This window comes from Globicephala melas, chromosome 13 (assembly GCF_963455315.2).
Source record: "Globicephala melas chromosome 13, mGloMel1.2, whole genome shotgun sequence".
NCBI lineage: Eukaryota > Metazoa > Chordata > Mammalia > Artiodactyla > Delphinidae > Globicephala > Globicephala melas.
Window position 1 is genome coordinate 38,935,005 of NC_083326.1, and position 19,930 is coordinate 38,954,934.

Genomic DNA, 19,930 nt, shown 5'->3' on the forward strand with positions numbered 1-19,930 from the left:
GTCGCTAATTGCTGCTTTCAAAAATTCTTTGTCTTTGTCTTTGGACAGTTTGATTATAATGTTTCTCAGTGTGGGTCTCTGAGTTATTCCTACCTGGAGTTCATTGAGCTTCTTAGATTCGTAGATTCATGCCTTTTTTAAAATTTGTGGAGTTGGGGGCCATTATTTCTCCATATATTCTTTATGCACCCTCTTCTCTTTCTCAGACTCCTATAATGTGTGTTTGTTAGCTTGGTGGTGTCCCACAGGTACATTTCACTCTGTTCTCTTGCCTTTATTCTTTTTCTTTCTGCTCCCCAGACTCCATTTCAATGGTCTTATCTTCATATTTGTCAGTTCTCTTTATTCTTGACATTTTCTCTGGTGTCACCCCCATGTACTTTTTATTGCTATTATTATAGCATTTAAAATATAGTATTTTAGTGGTTCTGTGTTGAGTTTCTTATTACTGGAGGACTGAGCCTATTCCTTTGTTTCCTCAACGTAGCATACAGTAGATACACAGTAAGTATGTGTTGAGTGAGCTACTGAATGAATGTTGCAAAGTATATAGAATGAGACTTTTAGAGCTAGAAGGAGTATTACAGAATGTTTTGCTGTTTTTTTTTAAGAGTAGTGCCTGAATTTGGAACTTCTGACATCTTAAGGCAAATATTGAACTCCATTTATAAACATTTACCTGATTGAGAGAAAGACTTGAAAAATTTCCAGCTTTTTCAGTCTATCATATTGTTCTGCTCTTGCCATATTTATCCATCTTTAGAGAAGTGGTTCTTAAAGTGTGGTAACTGGATCCCCCTTGGTGGATCACCAAGACCCTTTTAAGAGGCATATGGGACAAGGTAAAAAATGTTTTCATAGTACTACTGAGATGTTCTCTCTCCCCTGGCCCTTTTCACTGTGTTGGCATGTTCTGTGGTGGTGTAAAAGCAAAGGTGGGTGAAAACTGGTAGTGTCTAATCAGTAGTCAAGGCAGAGACACCAGACTGTACCAGTAATCATTGTATTTTTCACACCACACGTTCACAGCTTAAAAAATATATCACTTACCTGACAGTGCTCATCAGCGTAGCTCAGATTACTAATTTGGTTAAATCTTGACCCTTGAGTGCATGTGTCTCTGTGCGTGTGTGTGCGTGTGCACTTTTTTCGTTGTGTAAAATATACATAACATAAAATTTAACGTTTTAACCTTTTTTTCTTTCTCTTTATTGTGGTAAAATATACATAATATAAATTTACTATTTTAACCATTTTTTAAGTGTACAGTTCAGTGCAGTTAAGTCCATTCACATTGTTTTGCAGCTGTCATCACCATCCACCTCCAGAACTTTTTTCATTTTCCCAAACTGAAACTCCATTCCCATTAAACAATAATTCCCTTTTCTCTCCCAGCACCTGGCAACCACCCGTCTACTTCCTGTCAGTTTGAATTCAGCTACTCTAGTTGCTTCATTTAAGTGAAATCATACAGTTTATTCTTTTGTGACTGGCTTATTTAACTTAGCATAATATCTTCAAGGTTCATCCATGCTGTAGCATGTGTCAGAACTTCTTTCCTTTTAAAAGGCTGAATAATACTCTTGTATGTATATACCACATTTTATTTATTTGTTGATGACATTAGGGTTGCTTCCACTTTTTGGCTATTGTGAATAATGCTGGTATGAACATGGTTGTACAAATATCTGTTTGAGTCCCTTCTTATTTTGAGTATGTACCGAGAAGTAGAGTTGGTAAATCATATGGTAATTCGATGCTAATTTTTTTAAAAATAAATTTATTTTACTTATTTATTTTTGGCTGCATTGGGTCTTTCGTTGCTGCACGCAGGCTTTCTCCAGTTGCAGCGAACGGGGGCTACTCTTCGTTGTGGTGCTCGTGCTCCTCATTGTAGTGGCTTCTCTTGTTGCAGAGCACGGGCTCTGGGTGCGTGGGCTTCAGTAGTTGCTACACATGGGCTCAGTAGTTGTGGCTCACAGGCTCTAGAACACAGGCAGGCTTAGTAGTTGTGGCGCATGGGCTTAGTTGCTCTGCGGCATGTGGGATCTTCCTGGACCAGGGCTCGAACCCATGTCCCCTGCATAGGCGGGAAGATTCTTAACCACTTTGCCACCAGGAAAGCTCTCTGTGTTTAATTTTTTGAGGAACAACTGTACTGTTTTCCATACTAGCTGTGCCATTTTACATTCCTACTTGCAGTGCACCAGGATTCCAATTTCTGCACGTTTTCATCAGTGCCTGTTATTTTCTGTTTTTTTCTTTTTTGTTTTGAAAAAAGACATTCTAATCGGAATGGAGTGGTATCTGTGGTTTTAATTTGCGGTTCCATAATGACTAGTGATGACTATATACGCAAGAGTTTTTTGCTATGCTCGCTCTTCCATTTTATTGGTCTATATGTCTGTCCTTATGCCTATACTACACTATTCTGATTATGATAGTTTTCTAGTAAGTATTGAAATCAGTTAGTATGAGTCTTTCAATTTTAATTTTCTTTTAAAATATTGTTTTGACTATTTGGGATCATTTGGGTATCTATATGAATTTTAAGATGAGTTTTTTGATTTCTACCAAAATGCCATTGGGAGTTTGATAAGGATTGCATTTAATTTGTAGGTTGCTTTGAGCAGTGTTATCTTAGCAATATTAAGTCTTCCAATCCATGAAAATGGGATGTATTTCAATTTATTTGTATCTTCTTTTATTTCTTATTATAGTTTTCAGTGTACAAATCTTACACCTCTTTGGTTAAACTTATTCCTAAGTATTTTATTCTTTTTGATATAATGGTAAGTAGAATTCTTAATTTCTTTTTTGGATCATTCATTGTTAATCTATAGAAATGCAATTCATTTTTGAACGTTTTGTATTCTGCAACTTTGCTGAATTCATTTATTAGCTCTAACAGTTTTTTTGGACTCATTAGGGTTTTATACAAGTAACATCTGTGAACAGAGATAATTTTACCTCTTCCTTTCTAATTTGGATGTCTTATTTCTTTTTCTTACCTAATTGCTATGGCTAGAAGTTCCAATACTGTGTTGAATTAAAGTGGTAAAAGTGAACATCCTTCTCTTTTTCCTGATCTTAGGGGAAAAGCTGTCAGTCTTTGACTATTGAGTATTGCATTAGAGGTGATTAAATATCTTTTTAATAATCTGTGTGACAAAATGGGAAGTCTACATAAAGTACCGTATATTGAACATTCTGGAGGAAATATGCCTGTGTGATTGAGTTGTGAGCTAAACCAGATGCTTTTTTCATGGAGCACCATTTTATTTGAAAAAATGACAAGAGAAACTGTGATTATTCAGACACGGATATTTGGCAGATGTTTTCTCAAAAAAATGAATACAATGAACCTGTTCATCAAGGAAGACAACTGACAGTATTTGTTGCCCATTATAAAATTCAAGTTTTCAAGCAAAAATTAGAATTTTGAAAAACTCAAATGTGCCATCATGAGCCTGACAACTTCCCAATGCTTTTAAACACTTTTCCAGTGAAATCAATAGTGATACTTACAAATGTGATTTTTTTATTTGCCTAATAAAATGTTTCAGCAGTTGGAATGTTTGTGTAACTCAGCAAACCAATATTTTTCAAAAGACTTATGCATGATGTTACAAAATTATACAGGAGTCAAAGATCCATTCAAAGAGCATGGTAGCTTAAAGTATTTTAATGTAAGAGGGTTTTAGCCGTTCATTGATATGTTTTCAGATTCCATATTACAATTTAGAATCTTCTTAAAAACTACAACTTGTTGGATTTTGGTGTAGTTTCAAAGAATATCCACAATTATCTGTAAAGACTGTTAAAACATTTTTCTCTTACCAAGTTTATATTTGGATGTGGTCTGCTTTTTTTTTAACTTTACTTTTACTAAAACAATATATTGTGGTATGTTTAATAGGAAGCACATATGAGAATCCAGCTGTATTCTGTTGAACTGGAGATTTGCAAAAACGTAAAACAATATGATTCCTCTCACTTAAAATTTTTTTGGTGGAAATATATTTTTTAAACAAATGTTATTTATGTTAACATATAATTTTAAAAATTGTTTTTAAATGAACTAGCACATGTCTTAAGAATTCCTCTGTTTTAATTTTTAATAAGGTAAGTATTGGTGGATAAACAAAAGTTTTTTGGGATTCTCAAGAATTTGTAAGAGTATGAAGGGGTCCTGAAACCAGAAAGTTTGAGAGTTGTTCTCAGATTAACAGAGACCATGGGTGCTTTGCATTAATTTTCTTTTAGTTCATCTCTATCTTGCCTAGTTTAATGTAGTAATTGTTTTCGTTTTTAAAGCTTTAGCTTTCAGATTCATTTGGAGTTAAGTCACTGAAATTGATATTAATGTTTATAAATAAATATGTAGAGTGAACACTGGATTTTGTTTCAACCACCCTCTTCTGGGAGTGCTTTTGTAGTGATTTTTTAGCTTCAAAACTAGAGGACTTAAAATGAAATTTTTGAAAATACTGTTTATTTTTCTGTAACTACAGATTCACATTCATTTGTAAGAAATAATACAGAGGGGTCCTGTTTACCCATTTCCAGCTTCCCCCAATGATAGCATCATGGAAAACTAGTTTAAAATAAAATCTCTATAGATATTGAAAAACATCATAACTGTAATATTGACATTGATATAGTCAAAATATGGAACATTTCCATCACCACGAGGAACCCTCATGTTGCCTTTTAATAGCCACATCCACCTCAATCCCGGCACACCCTTATTTAACCCTAGTTTATTGAATTTTTCTTTTATGCGTTATGCTTTTAGTGTCAAGTTTAAGAACTCTGCTTAGCCCTGGATTCCAAAGATTTTTTTCCCTGTGTTTTGTTCTAAAATACTTATAGTTTTGCATTTAAGTCCATGATCCATTTTGAGTTAATTTTTATATAATGCGTGAAAGTTAGGTCAAGGTTCAAATGCTCCAGCACCGTTTGTTGAAAAGGCAGGCTGTCTTTCCTTTATTGAATTGCTTTGCTCCTTTGTCAAAATTGACTTGAGTGTATTTGTGTGAGTCTGTTTCTGGGTTCTCTGTCCTATTCCATTGATCCATGTGTGTCTCCCTCCACCAATGCCACAGGTAATCTTGATAGCTATATGATAAGTCTTGAAATTGGGTAGATTGATGCCTTCCACTGTATTCCTTTGTAGAACTGTTTTAGCTACTCTGGTTCTTTTGCCTTTGTCTATAGACTTTAGAATATAATCTGGTCTATATCAATAAAAATTATTTTGCTGGGATTTTGATGAGAGTTGCATTAATCCTGCATATCAGTTTAGGGGAAATTGACCTCTTTATTATGTAACATCTTCTAATCCATGAACATGGTATATTTCTCTATTTATTTTGATCTTCTTTGACTTTTTTTTATCAGTATTATGTAGCTTTCAGCATACAAGTCCTGTACTTGTTTTGTTTTATTTACACTTAAGTATTTCAATTATTTTGAGCAATTTAAAGGGATATTTTATTTTTAATTTTATTTTTCTCATATTTATTCCTAATATATTGAAATACAACTGATATAATAGCCAAGACATGGAAACAACCTGAGTGTCTATCAAGAGATGAATGGATAAAGAAGTTGTGAGATATGCGCACACACACACACACACACACCACACACAGCAGAATATCATTCAGCCTTAAAGAAGTGAGGAAATGCTGCCATTTTTAACAATGTGGATGGACCTTGAGGATGTAATGCTATGTGAAATAAATCAGAGAAGGAAATACTGTACAATCTCACTTATATGTTGAATCTTTAAAAAAAAAAAAAAAGCCACAAACCCAAACTCAGAAAAAGAAATCAGATTTGTGGTTGCCAGAGGTCGAGGTGTAGGAGGGGGAATTGGAAGAAGGTGGTCAAAAGGTACAAACTAACAGTTCTAAGATAAATAAGTAGTAGGGATGTAATGTACAACAGGATGACTATAATTAACACTGTTGTATGATATGTATGACAGTGTTAAGAAAATAAAGCCTAAGAGGTGTCATCGCAAGGAGAAGAAAATTTTTTTATCTTTTTGTTTTTGCGTCTATACGAGATGATAGTTAACTTACTGTGGTAATCAGTTCACAGTATATGTAAACCAAACCGTTATGCTGTACACCTTAAACTGATATAGTGCTGTATGTCAATTATATCTCAAAAAACTGGGGTGGGGGAAGCAGCTTTTTCTTTATTTTTATGTGTCAGTTTCATTTTTTCTTTTTTTTTACTTTTATTATTTCCTCATGCTTCCTTGTGTTTATTTTGTTCTTCTTATTCTAGGTTTTTGAGGTGGGAGCTTAGATTATTGATTTTAGACTTGTTCATCTTTTCTAGTGTGTGCATTTAGTGCTGCAAGTTTCTCTCAGCACTGCTTCAGCTTTATCCCACAAATTTTGTATTTTCAACATATTTGCATATGCTAGTTGAAGCATTTTTATGATGGCTGCCTTAAAATCTTTGTCAATAATTCTCAAATCTCTGTCATCTTAGTGTTGACATCTACTGACTGACTTTTTTCGTTCAGCTTGAGAGCCTCCTGGTACTTGGTATGATGGAAATTTTGCTGATCCATAGATTTTTTTGTATTATATTATGTTATGATACTCTGGACCTTACTTAATCCTGTTTAAGCTGGGTTTCTCTGACACTACCTCATCAGGGGAAGGAGGTGTTCTTTGTTACTGTTGGGTGTGAGTGGGAGTTCTGGCTCCCCACGAGACTTCCGCTGATACCACAGAGTTGCTGGGCCACGGTGGAGGTGCTGACTTTCCACTAGGCCTTCTGTGACACCACCCCAGTGAGTGCCTCCTTACTGCTGAGTGGGGTGGAAGTCCAGGCTCCCTCCTTTGCCTTCTCTGACACTACTCTAGAGAGGTGTTGGGCTTCCACATTACAGCCTTTGCTGGTGTGGATGTGAGTGGGGTCACAGATTTTTCTTTTTTCTCTTTTCTTTTCCTTTCTGCGGTGTGTTTGGTTGGAGTAGATAGGGTATTTTCTAAAAGTTTTTCTGTCTTGCTAGGCTGCCCTTTTCCTGCTCCTTTGACGAGAGTGAGAAGGCTTTTGTTGGAACTTTTTATATCTGCACCTGTTAGGATTTCTGGGGTGCTGGCCTCTTCAACTTTGAATCTGAGATATATGAGGCAAAGTGAAAACTCTGGGAACTCACCTTGTGTTGAACTCCCAAGTTCCCTAGCCAGTCTGCTGCCTTTTCTTTTCCTATGTTTGGTTTATTTATAATGTCTATGATTTGTAGTTGTGCTTTGCAGGAGGAATAGGGAAAAGTATGTCTGCTCTATCTTCTCAGAAGCAGAAGTCCTCTACAAATTGGGCTTTCTATTGGAATTGGTACACATCATTTGGAACTCTGAGACTAGTGTGTTCTACCAGTATTTTCTTGTCTTTGATATTATAGGATATTTTCGGGCTTGCCTGTTGTGTTAGTATTTTAACAAGCTTATTTTAATGTAACTGTATGCTAAACACTAAATTTTACTTTTTATCGGTTTAAAACATACATTTGTTGTATGTGTTTTAAAGTACAGTAGTATGTAAAATTGCTAAGTAAAAATTGATTGCAGAGAGGTCAGATATTCCCAGATTAATCTGTAAATTCAGGGCAGTCTGTAAGAAATGTAAAACTAATTCTATAGATCATTGGGAAATGTGAATGTGGAGGAAGAGCCAAGGCAATCTTTGTCTTGTGAATTTTGACAGTTTTGAAGGGAAAACAATAATGAAAGTAGTGTGCCCTTTTAGGTATCCACGTAGACTGTAAAGACATTGAAATTAGGAGAGTATGATGTCGGTAGAGGAAGAGAAATATATATATATGAAAGGAACAGAGTAGAGATTTGTGAGAAGACCTATTTTATGTGGGCATTTGGTAAATTAGACACTTGAAACTCATGTGATAAGAGATGGAATATTAATAAATGATTCTTAGATTCCTAACTAATGTCATATGAAATTAATCCAGTTGAATTAAAGATATAACATTGAAAAGAATCAACTATGGAGTCATGTAAGAAAAATACATATTTATAATCATTTCTAGTTTTGGATCATGAAAGGACTTTTTAAATACAATATAGGCCATGAGTCATATAGGAAATAGATTTGGCTACATAAAGTTATAAAATCCCTGAATGCAGAAAATATCAAATTTTAATTTAAGCAACAGATTTGGAGAAAATATTTGCACTACCTAAAACAGGAAAAAGCTAATATGCATAACATATAAAATGCTCCTGTGAGTTGATAAAAAAAACAAACAGCTCAGTAGGAAAATAGGGAAAATGATGTGAGTGGGGAACTTGAATTCCTTCAATTTACAAAAGAAGGAATATAAATGACTGAGAAATCAGCTTTAGTAATATATAGGGAATTGCAAATAAAAACAGGATCACTTTACTCCTGAGAGATTGGCAAAGATCTTAAATATTAATAGTATTATGTTGATGTTGGGAAATGAGCATTTTCACGTGGGAGGAGTTCAAACAGTTGGCCTTTTTGATGGGCAACTTGACAATATCTGTCAAAATTTAAACTGCATACCTTTTAACCTATCACCTCTGCCTGTCAAAATCTATCCTATAGAAATACTTGCTCAGGTTTACAAACATAAAAGATATTAAAGATTTGAAACAACATATATATATATACACATATATATATCATGTGACTAAGTAGTTATTAAAAGGAATGAGGCTCTTAAAGAGAGTTTGTAACAGATCTGTTTATGAACACAAAAATGCTTTGGATATATGAAGTGTGAAGAAAACTGTAAAGCATTATGTGTAACATGATCTTACTGAAGAAAAAATTCTGTGTATGTGTGTATCTGTGAATAAGTATATAGTATTTGCAAAGGCACATTAAATGGTATGAAAAGGATACACATACTAAATAATTAACTCATTCATGGTGAGGGTGTGGAGATGAAAGGAGATTTCACTTTTTATGCTCAATTTTTATTTAATTTTTAAATTAACTGTTTATCATAGACTTAAAATTATATACAAAAGTAAGTAAAGACAATAAGATTTTGAACTTCCATGAACCCATCACCCAGCTGCATTGTTACTAACGTTATACCTTTCTGGTTTCATCTACCTAAATCTTTCCTACCCTGATACCTACTTATTTTCCTGTTTTTTTGTTTTTTTAAAGCAAAACCCAGACTTCAAACCATTTAAAACACATATGTCAGGATATATTTATAATAGATAAATTAAGCCTTATATTAAAATTTTAATGTAATTGTAAGAGCTCTGTCACACCTAACGAAGTTAACTTTGATTTTTGTTGAACCTAGTCCATGTTCAGTATCCTAGATTCCTTGAAAAATGTCTCTTTATAGTTAATGTTCAAAGTAGAATCCAAAAAGTTCCACTCATAACATTTGGTTAACAGTTCTCTTTAATTTGTGTCCCCTTTCCCCCTACATTTTTTTCATGTAGTTTACTTGTTGAGGAGACTGTGTCACATGGACTATAGAATTTCCCTCCTTAGGCATTTGGGTAATTCCGTCCTTATGGTGTCATTCCCAAAGAATACTGCATTACCTGTGTTATGCACTTCCTGCTGCATTACATTAAGAGATACCTAATGTCAAGTTGTTCTATATTTAGGGATGAGATTGATCAGTGGATTCAGTTGTTATCATTATGAATCCATTATGAAGTTCCTCATCACCTTTCACCCAGTGGTTTTAGCAGCTTCTGATGGTGGTTGGTTAGACTCCTTATTTTATCAGGAGTTGCGAAATTATGAATTTCTAGTTCTTTTATTCTTTCTGTGTTTATTATGCAGAATTCTTTTCTAACAGTGCCTCTCAAAAAGTGTAGGCCTCTGCAGCATCAGTATCACCTGGGAATTTGTTGGAAATGCAAATTCTTGGGTCCTATCCCAGACCTACATCAGAAACTATTGGTAGGAACCAGTTATCTGTGTATTAACAAGCCCTCTAAGTGGTTCTGAGGCATGCTGCAGTTTGAGCATTTGTTGCATAAGAACTTTCTTCATCAGCCATTGTTGACTCTGAAATTCAGTTCATCCAGGAAAAGGAGGATAAATGGCTTATTTTTTCCCCCTTGTCAGCTAAATTAGTTCTTTAGCAACCTTTTTTTTTTAAGTATTTTTTATGAACTTATGGATTTTTAGCTATTTGTGTTTCAGACCATTGTAGTCGTTCTTTTTGATACTCTTTTGCCAGTGGCAGCATCTTGGGGCATTGCTTGTGTCCTTTGGATACAACCTTGGTAGTTTTTAAAATAATTTTCTTACTTTCTATCACGACGAGATGTTACAGGCTCATCTTATGTAGTTCCTGCTTTTATTAACAAAATGTTATTTAGGGACCATAGTATGTGTTGATTGATTTCAGTGCATTTCTTTTAGTGCGTTTAATTACTTTAATACTTCTTTCATTGGTAAATGGGGATAATAACTTATTCTGTAGGGTTGTTTTGAAGACTAAATGAGATACGTAATAAACTTTTAGAACAGTGCCTAGGTCATAAGAAACTAGTCAGTATTATTTTAAAGATATTCTTAATAGGCCAAAAAAGTTTTAGTTTCAGTTCCACTCTATAAGCATAATGTGAATATACAATGTGATGTGTATTCTTTAGAACTCTTCCAGTTCACAGTGTCTTTTATAGTGGTGTAATGGTCCAGGATGAAGTTTGTGCTTTTCAAGATTTTAAGAATTCATTTGTTGTGTATACCAAAATGAAGGTTTTTAAAATTTGAGGAAGCAGAATTGCCTTGGGCCTTTTAGAATGGGAAAGATGTCCATTTGTCTGGGCCTAGGTGGAGTTTTTTTTTAAACCAGACATTGAGACAGGAGAGATCATGGGTAAATGCCCTTGCAGGACAAAGTCAGTTGGTGGAGCACCAAGTCAGTACTACCCAGAAGCCCTTTTCAGCATGGAGGCTCAAGTTAATCATTTAATATATAGCTCATGTTTCCATGTTATGACTTCTTTGTTGGTAACTCTTGATCCCCCTCAAATTCTTTCTTGATCTTCCCCCAGAGTAAAGCTATCTACTATGTGTGTGTTTGTTTGGATGTGTGTAATTCAATACTGTTAGATATCTTTCTATATTTGTATATAAATCTATCTCATTTTTTAACAGCTATAGAGTATTGGATTGTATGAATGTACCATGATTTAATTAGTTCTATCTTTTGTGTTTTATCATTAATATGCTTAGTGATTTCTTTGTGCATTTATGAGAAGATACCCATAGGATAAATTCCTGGAAGTGAAATTTGCAGGGTCAAGGGATTTGTGCATTACATTTTTCATAGATATTGCCAAATTATTTTTCTAAGAAGTCACACTAATTTATATTTTAATTACAATGTCTGAAGGTATCTAAAGGTGATAATCTTACCCATATTCTTGCCAACTTTAGTTAGTGTCAGACGTTCATCTTGATCAGTCTAACAGGTAGAAAATGATAGTTGGTTTTAATTGCTTAACATTTGTACTTTTTGACCTTCCCCTTCACACTACTTGCATATTTTTCAATGGGGTTATGATTTGTGAGAACTCTAGAATGGAGGAGGGGAAAAGTAAATATTTGAACTCAATACACTGAAAATAAGAAAGAGTGCTAGATCTGTAAGAAAGTAAAGTTTGTCTTCCATAATCAGAATTTGAAGTTGAGGTTTCTGAAAGTAGTGTAATTTTACATGTGTTCCCCTTTCAGCTGCTGGGTGAGGTTAAGACCAGAAGCTAAGCTAGTAGAACAAATAATTAAAGACATAAGTTTAGGCCAAAATTGATTGATTTAGTAAATGTTGAGCAAATTATGAATCAGCTGCTAGCCTTGATTCCATAGATTGGTAGATGAGACTGACAATTGTTGCTTTAGATGGAATTTAGTTGGGAAGCACCAGATTAAATTAAAACAATTATAGTTGGAGTAAATGCTCCATAGGAAAAGTATGAGGTGGTATGAGAGCATATCAGGGCTGCCTAACCTATGTGTAGTGGGTGGTCAGGGAAAAATTAGAGGAAACCATTTAACTGAGGTCTAAAGCATGGGTAGGAGTTGGGGAAATTGGAGGAGGAGTAGTGTTGGGCATGAAGAGAGAGTAGTGTAGAGGTGGAGACAGACCTTTTTGGGCCTTTGGTTCATGTTAAGGATTTAAAATGTTATCTGGAGAACAGTAGAAAATCTTTGAAGGATTTTAAGCAAGGGATGGGCTACCAAAAGTGTGAGGCATCCTGGCAGTGATACAGGAGTATGCCAGCTCTATCCATTTTTCACCCACCTCAGCCATTAAGAAGCAGCCATCTGTGTCTGACTGAACTGTTTGTCCTGTCTGGGATCGATAGGATCCATTCAAGAACCATCTGTTGACTATGCGTTTTCTGTGGCAAAGAATATTACTAAGTTAAAGCAGTTTCTGCCTTACAGCCACCTATCCATCCATATGAACATGTTTTCTAGTCTGTGATTCAGTTTATCAGGGAAATAAATAAATAGGGCTGTCCAACAGTTGTTAATAAATCCTTAATAGATTTTTGTTTCAAGATAATGGCTTTTCTTCTGATGTCCTTCTATAAGAACTGCAGTAATGCTCATTGGTGCGTGTGTGTACATGCATGTGTGTATATACATATATATATATTTGTTTATTAAATTTTTTTGCTGCTTCTCTATATAGAATGCTTCCCTTGGAAAGAAGGTTCCTGTATTTACAGATAAAACAACGTTTTTTTAGCTATTTGTTGTGTTTATGAGCATTATCATCTACTGTGGTTATAAATTTCAATCTACATAAAAACACAGTGATTAAATTAGATTATGATATTCTGTATCATATCAAAACAAGTAGGCATATGGTCTGAACAGTGTAAGAAAATAAGTAATGATCCTATCACTTTCTGATTATGAAGAAATAAAACTAGATTATGAACTCAGTATGAATTAGTGAGACTAGATGGCATTTCTGTAATCCTTTGAATAAGTTTGTTTCCTATTGTTTACTAGTCTGGATTCTTCTTTCTGAAGCTTTGTAATTGATCCTTATTTGAATTGTTTGTGAATTATTGTGAATCCATTTCTTACTTGTGTGATGAACTAAACTTGTATCGCCCTTTTTGGGGAGTATGCTCAACTTTTTAGGTAATACTATGTTCTCTTATATTAGCCAGCCAGACTTTATTATTATTATTATTTGTTTTGATGTACCTATTCATATACAAGGTCCCTGGAAAAGGGCTATACTTAGTACCTACAGGAGCTTAAGATTTAGTTCATTGAGGTGAGATATAAGAAAATGGTTTCTCACAATACGTTGACTAGTCCTTACTTGGCTTATATTGGTACAAACATAGCAGTATACACACAGACTAACGGGGATATAATATTGAATTTATGGTTGCTTTCTCTGGTGGTGTCATATATTAGTGAAGACAAAGAATTAAAAAAAGAGAACTAACATACTTAGTCATGTCACCTATCATGTGCCAGTTTGTATGGTGCTTGCAAACTCCTGATTGAACAGGAAAGGTTATTTTTGGTCTGTGCCCAGCATGGTCCCTGGCACATAGCAAACATTAAATAAACGCTAGTTAAATTGAATGGAAGATTGAGAAAATATGTGTCTTTATAAGGAAACTGTGAACTGTAAAAACGTAGAAGTTGATTACATCAGACCCATTATTTAGCCTTATATTCTGTTGCCAATAGAGTTATTTCTTTAAGAAATTATGAAATGGCTTGTTTGCCCTTTCTGTTAACTTTGCATGTCTTTGTAACAATTTATGGCTCTGTTATATATAACTTATAAAAATTTATTTGAAAATCATTTTTGTGATTTTCTTCTGGAATTGCTTGTTGTGATTTGTTGCATTAGTTTATTATTTGTTCTACATAAAGTTTTAAATGGAAGTAAACTTTTCTCTGAAAATTTGGAGAAGGGTATAATTTATGGCAATTTCTAGTTTTTCTCATATTTTAGCCTGGGTTCCACAAGGAAAGAAATGAAAATTATGTTTTGGTATTTGGATTCCATACTAAAGCCATGCTCCTGGTACAGAGTTCATTCTTTGGAATATACTGGGAAATGTGTGTTGAAATCTTGAAAATTTTTACTTTAGTGTACATTGCAGAAATGATTCTGAATTATTTTCAAGAGATTAGTAGCTCACAAATTTTAAAAAACAGTGTAAAATGTATACTTTTAAATGTTTGTGGTAAAATAAACATAACAAAAAATTGACAGCTTTAATCATTTTTAGGTGTGAAGTTTAATGGTATTAAGTACATTTATCCTGTTATGCAACTATCATTAGCATCCATCTCCAGAACTCTTTTCCTATTATAAAACTGGAACTCTATACCCATTAAACAGTAACTCTCCATATCTCCCTCACCTAGCCCCTGGCAATCACCATTCTACTTTTTCTTTGAATTTGACTATTCTAGGCACCTGGTATAAATGGAATCACACAGTATATGTCTTTCTATGACTGGCTTGTTTCATTTAACTTGATGTCCTCTGGGTTCATTCATATTGTAGCATGTGTCAGAATGTCCTTTTTAAGGCTGAGTAGTATTCTATTTGTATGTATATACCACCTTTTGCTTATCCATTCATCTTTCGACAGACACTGGATTGCTTCCACTTTTTGGCTGTTGTGAATAATACTGCTAACATAAAATATTTTGGTTGAGTTGCTACTAAATCTTCTCTAAAGGTAGTATCCTCTTTCATTTATGACAGTAGGCATAGTCCAGTTGTAAAGAGGGAATGCTTTGGAGTTGGACTTTTAAGATTCAAATCATGGCTGATCCCTTCCTGTCTGTTTCACTGTGGGCAGATAACCTTTTTGATGTCTATTTTTATTCAACTGCCAAATGCAGATAATAATGGTACCTTACATTATATGGATAAATTAGGTTTTATATATATATTTATCTATATATATATAAAGTGCTTAGAACAGATTTGAGTATTTAAACTCATTTTGATGCTAAGAAGGCAAATACTTGGATTAAATAATACTTTAATACTTGGATTAAATAAGGCCTTTTCTTTGTGTGAGGTGTTTTGTGGGCAGAGGCAGAGGTAGGTACCAAAAAAAAAAAAGCGTTGAATACTGGGAAAGTTACCATTATTATTTTCATGGGAAAGGGTCCTGGTATCTTAACCAGTTATACTCTATGGCTTGACTAACCAGACAAGCCGGAAGAATCAGAAATTGGTCTCTGTATTGCCATCTCTCCCTTATCTTTATTCTATGCCAGCAACTTTCAAAAGCATGAAAATTGGTGGGCTGCAACTTTAGACAGGCAAACCAGGTTATGCAGTGGGTGGCACAGGTTTGTAAGGTCCGATCAGTTGTGACTCAGTATTTTACAGTTTCTTATGAGAAGGTTGGGATGCTAGTTTCCCCTAAAAGAAAAATGTGAACTCAAAAGTGGGTTAAATTTTAAATTGAATACTCAAATCTTGAGGACCAAGTGCACCTGGCCCAAATATTTGTCTTAAATCCAATAAACTGGCCCACATGAATAGTGCACTGGATTATCAGTCCTGATCATAAGTCCCCTACACCATCGTAATGTGGATGCCACAAAGTATGTTGTTTCTGAATATAATTGTACAACTTTGAATGATTCAATTTTAATTCTAGTAAAATTGAATTATGAAAATAGTCAATATAAAAGATTGTGTTCAACTAATAGGTTTTCCTTTTATATATGAATCTTAAGTCATATTTAATACTACTATGCCACTTAACATTGTAACCAGTAAAAAATGGATTCTGGTCAGCAATTAGTGAAATCTTATCTGCTCTTTTGGGAGGATGACTATACCCACAGAATATAGTGAGTAGGGGCATATTTTTGTCAAGATGAATCAGTTATTTAAGGCCATGTAATCCAAAGGGGGGGAAAAATCTAAACTTTGTCCATTTGGTTTCCCTAACATTTACTCTGTTAGCTTGGCAAATATTTCTTTCATAAACAAAAAATATGTAATTGATTGAAGTGATATCTCTTTCAACCTATTTTACATTTTGTATTCTTTTATTTGACAATAATATTGAGTTTTAAATCAACATGGGTATTAAAATAGTCATAAATTCAGTTAAGATTTAGGGTACCATTTTAATAACATGACCAGTCATCATCTTAAGTGGCTGTATTTCATGTAGTGTTTAATAGTTTTAATAAAATTTAGTACAGGATAGTCAGAGGTGAGGATTTCTGTGTATAAAACTATTAGTTTGGAAATAATTATGACTAGCAATCAAGGATTGCTCAGCCAAGATGGATTCCAGTGAGAAGGATTCTGGGAGGTTGGCAGGATGTATGGACTGGCATCTCCTCTCTCTTTTGACCTTTCCCAAATTCTTCTGGTTTGTGGTAACTTGTTAGTTCCACGTTCTGAACCAGGACCTTCTGTTGTAAGATAACTCATGCAAGTGGTTACTATCTTGCCTGAACAGGGCGGGCGGTTTTGGTCAGTGTTTCCCTTAACAGTCTCTTCGTCTCACACTGGCTCTGCCAGACACAGGCGAGGAGGGGCCAGGGCCTTCCTCAAGCTGCGGCCTTGGCTTCCTCCCCGCCCGCCTGCCCACCTGACAGCTGGTCCATCCCTGGCCCTATGGTGCTCGTGTCCACGACACGAGGTGGTAGTATTTTTATTTTTAAGGTTTGATTTTTTTTTTAATATAGAATTAGGCTTTTTATCTTGTGTCATGTAACAGTCTATTTCCTTACCACCAATATCTTTTTAATTTTGGATTAAATAAATAATTTGGAATAAATAAATAATTTTGTTTTGGGGAAAAAAAGACTAATCAAGGATAAGTGGTTTGGGCGACTTAGAACTGTAAGGAAACAGATATTTCATTGACTATCTCTGCCTCTTTAGTTCTCTTTTTTCCTCACGTGAGTGACCTTCAGAAACCAGAGTAGTTATCTTTTAAAGAATAATGACTTGCTAAGTTTGGTAGTAGAATGAGAAGTTAGGGTTGAACATAATACAAAAAGGTTAGTAAGTTTGTCGTAGTTCTCAAACTGCTTAATTCAGGTATTGAGAAAGTTTGTCTAAATTAAGTGAGAATATTTTAATTAGGTTAAATTTTTTTTTTTTTTTTTTCAGCCAAACCAAACAGGAAGCTTACTTTTCTCTACCTAGCTAATGATGTCATTCAGAACAGCAAAAGGAAGGGGCCAGAGTTTACAAAAGATTTTGCACCAGTTATAGTGGAGGCTTTTAAGCATGTTTCAAGGTATGATAATTGTTTTGGGTACTAGGTAACCTGTTGTAAATGCCTAATGTGTCCTTTTGCTAAAACTTGCCTTAAGACATTAAAATAAAACAAAGTATATATTTCTTTGAAGTTTTCACTTGAAAAGACTTACCTGTAATGGCATTTGTAAATGTGTTAAATACTTGCTGTGAAGGAAACATTTTTTGAGCTGTTACTAAGGTGGGCATTTGGAGTACCTGAATTTCACCTTTTCCTTAAGTAACCAAAAGCAACTGCCATTTTGGAATGAAATTCATTGAGAATGAATGAATGTGTTGAATTGAAAATTTGTGTGCTTATAAAACTATCAATCTTCCAACTAATATTTCTGGAAAAACTTAGTACCCCTTTCATGTTGCTTATAATGATTTTAAGGTTTTCTAGTGTGTGGGTGTATGTCATAACATTTTTTAATGCTTTGGAAATATAGAATATTTAAAATAATCATAAGCCTGTTGAAAATTTTGCTACAGAAAAATTCTGAAGGTAGAAATCTGTACTTTTAAAATGCTTATTCCCAAACATTATATGCAAATATTTGGTAGATTACTGGGTAAACATTATTGGGGTAGGCGATTAAATCAATCTAAAGTATAGAATTCAGTGGTGAATGATGATCTGTGTTGAATGATTTAAGGATGAAAATATACTTACTACATGCCCTGCAGGTTCAGTCACAGTAGAAGCATTTTTTAAACAAATTATAGAGTGTGGAAAGAAAAATTACAGAGTGTGAAACACTGCAGTATGTTGCTTTCTTAAATTAATATTATTTATCCTTCAATTTAGATACTCTTACCATCTTTTCAGGTGCTGGTATTTCTTAGAGTTTAGTCCTGGGCCTTCTTCTGGTGTCATACTCTTTACTAGCCCTCTGGGTGATTTCATACATTACATGTATTTATTTATTATCCATACCATAAAAACTGGCAATCTTATGCTTCAGTCCAGATGTTTTTCCTTTTAGTCCTGTATATCCAATTGCCTTTTGATTTCTAGTTGTATGCCTCCAAACATCTCAGACTCACTGTGTCTGTTATTGAACTCACTATGTCCTTCCTCCCTGTCAAACTTGCTTCCTCTCTCGGTTCACTCTGTTGATGAATGGCAACTCCATCTATCCAGATGCCCATGTGAGAAACTAGGTGTTATCTTGAACTCTCTGTGATATAGTGATTCATAATATATCAACTGTCCTTTCTCCTTCACGCCCCTTATCCCTTATAGTACATATAGTTCCCTCGGTTCTTTAGATTTCTTTCCATTCCAATTACCATAATGTCATTTCTGTATAATTACAGTAGCCTCCAGTATTGTTTAATCCACTTAGGAAACTGTAGCCAGAGTTGCAGAGCTGATACAACACTCTCTTGCCTTTGAGTGGTTCTCTTGCCTTTGAGTGGTTCTCGTTTGTCCTAGACATCAAGTCTCAGGTCCTGAGTAAGACTTCAGGTGTTCCTTCATGGCCCAGGCTACCTGTTCAGTCTCCTGTCTCACATTCCCCCTGGCCATCCCCCCACCACCACACTCTCTCACACACACTCTATACACTATACAGTTTAAGCTAACTGAATCTCTTTTAGTTCTTTCTGCCTTAGGCCTTTTAATATATGTTGCTTCTCCCTAGAATTCAATAAAATATTTATTGACCACCTACTATGTGCTAGTCAGTGAGGATACAGTAGTGAAAGACAAAGTTCTGTTCTAATAGAGCTTACATTTTAGTGGATGACAAAGTAATAGACAAGTGAATATATATTAAAATGTCAAAAGATAAGTACTGTGAAGAAACTTAAAGCAGGGAAGGAGCTAGAGAGTGTGATGGTGCTCAGTTGTTTTATGAGATAAAGATTGACTGTTTTGGGGAGGTAGCATTTGAACAGAGACTAAAGGGAGGGATGAAACGAGCCATTTGACTCTAGGAGGAAAGGATCCTAGGTAGAGAAAAAACTTGGCAGAAACAGTGAGATAGCCATGTGCTGGGCATGTTTGAAGATCAGCAAGGAGATTTATATTTAGGAAATGTGGACTGATAGGTAGCCAGGAAGCAGAATATGTCCACTTTGTGGCCCAGGATAAGAATTTCGCTTTTATTCTTGGTATGATTGGTGGTTCTTAGAGAACTGAGAGCAGTATGATATGATTTACTTTAGTAGGGAATAGAATGAAGGAGATAATTGTGGCTCATTCTATAGTGGTAGTGATGAAGGCGGTGGGAAGTGGTTGGAAGTAGTCTGCTTCCCACTCCCCTGTATATCCAGTCTTTAGAACTCAGATTAAATACATCATTTCCTCAAATACCCCTCCTCACATATCCTTCCTGATCTCTCTTGAAGTGGACTGTGTCTCTCTGTTAAGCCTGTTTTTAACACCCTGTTCTCTTTTGTGGCACTTATAAAAATACAGCTGCCATAAAGCTCCATTTGTATCTCCAGTGTCAGAGATAGTACCTTGATCAATAAATATTTGTTAAATAAGTTTAAAAATCACCCATTAGAAATCTTCCTTAGCTTTATGTTCATCCCCCATTAGGTTAGGGGTATCTTCTTGATAACCCCTAGTCACCAGTACTAACACTTTCATCATTTTTTGTTTAATAATATGTCTCTAAGCTCTTT

At 34.7% G+C, this 19,930-nt stretch overlaps 1 protein-coding gene across 2 annotated transcripts in view; it reads left to right on the forward strand.

Moving 5' to 3' along the window:
• RPRD1A (regulation of nuclear pre-mRNA domain containing 1A) overlaps positions 1-19,930 on the forward strand; it is a 72,933-nt gene that overhangs the window by 14,430 nt on the left and 38,573 nt on the right. For both annotated transcript variants that reach the window (XM_030876546.2, XM_030876544.3), the window contains exon 2: positions 17,162-17,291. In XM_030876546.2, the coding sequence (XP_030732406.1) occupies positions 17,162-17,291 (130 nt within the window). The remainder of the gene's footprint in view (positions 1-17,161; positions 17,292-19,930) is intronic.